The following is a 3,618-nucleotide window of genomic DNA, read 5'->3' as shown; positions in this document are numbered from 1 at the left end:
CTTATCATATAGGGACTTCATCGGTTACATGTCAACATGTTGATAATGCAGCAAAAGAACCATTATCAAACACAAATATCAATGAAAACCATGGAGAAATAATATCATTAGGACATGCTTCTTGTCACTCTTCTTCTTTTTCTCACTTCACTGATTCTGAATCAAATCAAAATCAATGTGCCAAGAATTGCTCTTCAATGCAAAAAGAAAATGAAAATTGCCAGATAACAAATAATTCGTCTTATTCAGCATCTCGTAATTCGTCTTCACTTCATTTTCCAATTCACAATCAATTATGTTGCGAAGAAAACTTGAACAACATTCACATCATTTCTTCTCCAAGCACTTCATTCAATCAATTTGACTTTCCATCCTCATCAAATTCTTTTATCAACACATCAAATTCATTTCATTCAAATAACAGAGATATCAATTTGAACTTGTCATCACTTCATCCACATCAACCATATGTTTTTTCCTCGAATAAAATTAAAGGAAAAAATGTGGAAGATATTCAGAAAGACAAATCGATATCTCATATCATTTATGAAGTTTCGAGCTCTCCCCAACCTGGAACAACATGTGCAAACAATCAACAAATTTTAACAGAAAACACTTCATCTTTCTCATCCAACCTTTTCGATCAGAATACTCAAACGATAATAAACTCATCAAAAATTTCATCTTCGAATTCGATAAACGAACAAAATGACAATTCACACTCTTTTCCGCCACAATCAACTGTTTCAACAAATCCTTCCTCAACAATGATGAATTCAATATCAATGTCTTCTAACGACATTCTTCACAGATTCGAATCCCTAAACAACAACACTTCAAAACATCAAAAAGCAACAAAAACGAATCCAATTCGAATCATTAACACTTCTTAATTACAGTTGTATCAAAAAATGAAAGAAACAACAAACATAAAAATGTCTCGAAGCACATTTTACAAAAGAACTTCCCACTTGAAGCGAGCGGCTCGGAGGACAGACTTGTGCAATCTTTGCGAAAAATACAATCACATGAAAAAGAGAGAAGAATTCTTGAGAACGAAATCCGAACAGCTTTCAGATAAAGACAAAAATATATTGAAGGGAATAGAGGATCACAGAAAACTTGCAACGAACAAGCAACGGTATTATCGTCTTATGAAGGAAAATCTATCAATAGATGATGCGCTCGTGCTTTTCGATTTCAAAGAAAATTGGTCCCTTCCTCTCAGGAGAAACCAGATCAGCAAGGACTACTACGACAAGTTTGAGGTGTCTCATCTCTGCATTATTGTCTATACAGTGGACAAAAACAAAAACAAGATGAAACATATTTTCAACTTCTTTTCAAGCATTCTCTCACATGACTATCGTTTCGTTATTGAATGCTTGAGCCAAGTACTTAATAAACCCATGCTATCGCAAAAGAAAAACTTGCATTTTGTGTGTGACACAGGACCACACTTTAGGAATTCACAAGTTATGCATTTTCTTCTGTATGATAATTCTGCAGTGGTTCACGGAAAATCTTCGACATTATCATTTTTCTGTGAAAAACACGGAAAATGTGAATGTGACGGAGAATTTGGATGTTTAACAAACACTATGAACATTCATCTGGATAGTGAAACTGTAATCCAAAACATCGATGATCTCATCAAGTTTTTGAAGAACACCCTCTTGATGGTGTTATTCAGGAAAAATCAATGTCAAACAATTCTCACAAAATCGTTCGTCATTTTCTCAAGTTTGTTATTTCTTGTGGTTAATATTATTTCTTGTTTATGATGATAATTTATTTCAAAACTCTTATTGCATATTTTTTATAGATATATACCAACTAATAAAATCTTGTGGAAAAATTGGAAATCTGTTCGATAAAGACATTTCTGTTCTACGAGAAAAGAGGAAGTCAAATATATCGATCAGTTGCTTCACCAGATAACTGTGAAGGATCCTTCATGGTGGATTTCAAGGAGAAAAGAGTGAGACGAGAGAGTTAAAAAAATATTTCAAAAGAGTTCAACCAATTCAGCAGAAGAGAGAATAGGAAATTACACAGAGAAATTATTGAAAGATAGAAGATTATTTGATATTAATCATTTCTTTGATAAACCTTGAATTACTGTTTTGATGTTTCTATTCCTTAAGTAATTCAAAATAGAAAAGAGTTTTTTGTGGTCTGTTGCTCAAGCTTTGTGCTTTTGTTATGAACAAATTCTACGAAGTACCTCACATTTTTTCCATTTGAATGGAAAAATTGGGGCTAGGCTGATTCCGTCCTGAAACTGTGCTGTGACCGGTCCAGCACAGTTTCTTGCAGGATTTGGGTCCAGAATCAGCCTCCCAGGACAGACCCTTCACATTCTTCTTTCCTGTTTTGAATTACTTAAGGAATTTATATTTTGATTATTTTTGATTCAAATATGTCGACATATTTGTTTTTTAATAAATGAAATTTTCATATTATTTTGTTAAATATATTGAAAAAGTTTCATTGACTTTTTGAGTTTTGATAAAATAAAAATTGAAAATATTTAATGCTCATTGAATTAGGAGACACTTTGATTTGTTGCTCAGTTAGCGAAATCTCAAAAAATTAATGTTTTTCAACATGAAAAGGCAGGGGATGGATGTGAAATGCGTTTCAACTATTATTTTTGCAACTTATATTTGAATTTTCGAAAATCTTATTCAAGGACAAAACAGCACATCCGGGAAGAGACGTATATGTGAAGTGCAACTCGAAAAAGGACAGATCGCAGATGTGCAGCCTTTGCTGGATTCAGAGCCACATTTGTGAATGAAGTCGCAATATGGGGATGCACCTCGGACATGCATCTGGACAAAGAAGATCTGCTGAAGAGAATTGTGAAGTACCAGAGCGAGACGGTGTTTGTGTCTTCGGCTGGGGACAATCACGAGGAAAGCAAGCAGTGCGGAGGGCTGGATGGGCCATGCAGCACGCTGGGCGAAGTGCTGCTGAACATCATTCCTTCGTTGTTCTCCCAGCTGCTGATCTTTAACCGCACTGTCATCTTGAGAAGATGCAATGCACTGAATGAAACCATCCGCTCGCTTGAATCTCCTTTGCCGGAACAGGTATTCCTCAACTCAACAATCCCACATGGCAGCAGCATTATCGCAACCTCAGAGAAAGTCCGGATCGAGAGCTTGTCGTTCTCTGTTGGCTCCTCATTTTCGTTTTCAGGAGGAGCACTCGTCAGCGAGACAAATGGGCAGCTTTATCTTTCGTCAGTCCTTTTTGCATCTGAAGTGCCTTCAAACAGCATCCATCCCATTGCCTTCAACTCGGCTCTCCTGAGCGTTGAAAGCGGGCGTCTATCCATTGATAATTGCACTGTATCGGAAATTTCATTTGAGCAGCCAGTGTTCCGGCTGACTGGCAGCAGCAAGGTGTCCTTGGCAAAGGTGAACATGAAGCAGGTTGAGTTGTCGTCCAATCTGTTTGAAGTTGGAGAGTGTGAGAGTGTGGTGATTGATGATGCAGCGGTGGATGGAGTGAAGTCTCGCAATGGCAGTGCCATTTCCGTTTGCGAAGATATGTCGGGAGTTGTTTCCTTGGCAGTTCTTCCATCAGAAACTTCAGTCGTGGTTCGTT

At 36.9% G+C, this 3,618-nt stretch overlaps 1 protein-coding gene across 1 annotated transcript; it reads left to right on the top strand.

The window, feature by feature from the left end:
* Positions 1-2,831: 2,831 nt before the first annotated feature.
* MONOS_18457 (uncharacterized protein) lies at positions 2,832-3,522 on the top strand (the record flags this gene model as incomplete). Its single annotated transcript, XM_067871480.1, has 2 exons — positions 2,832-3,443; positions 3,508-3,522. The coding sequence occupies 2 exons, from the start codon at positions 2,832-2,834 to the stop codon at positions 3,520-3,522; spliced, it is 627 nt and encodes a 208-aa protein (XP_067718576.1).
* Between the last annotated feature and the right edge of the window lie 96 nt (positions 3,523-3,618).

This window comes from Monocercomonoides exilis (assembly GCF_001643675.1).
Source record: "Monocercomonoides exilis strain PA203 chromosome Unknown scaffold85-41464, whole genome shotgun sequence".
Lineage (NCBI taxonomy): Eukaryota > Preaxostyla > Oxymonadida > Polymastigidae > Monocercomonoides > Monocercomonoides exilis.
The sequence above is the reverse complement of the archived record's forward strand: the minus strand, read 5'-3'. Positions and strand labels throughout refer to the sequence as shown.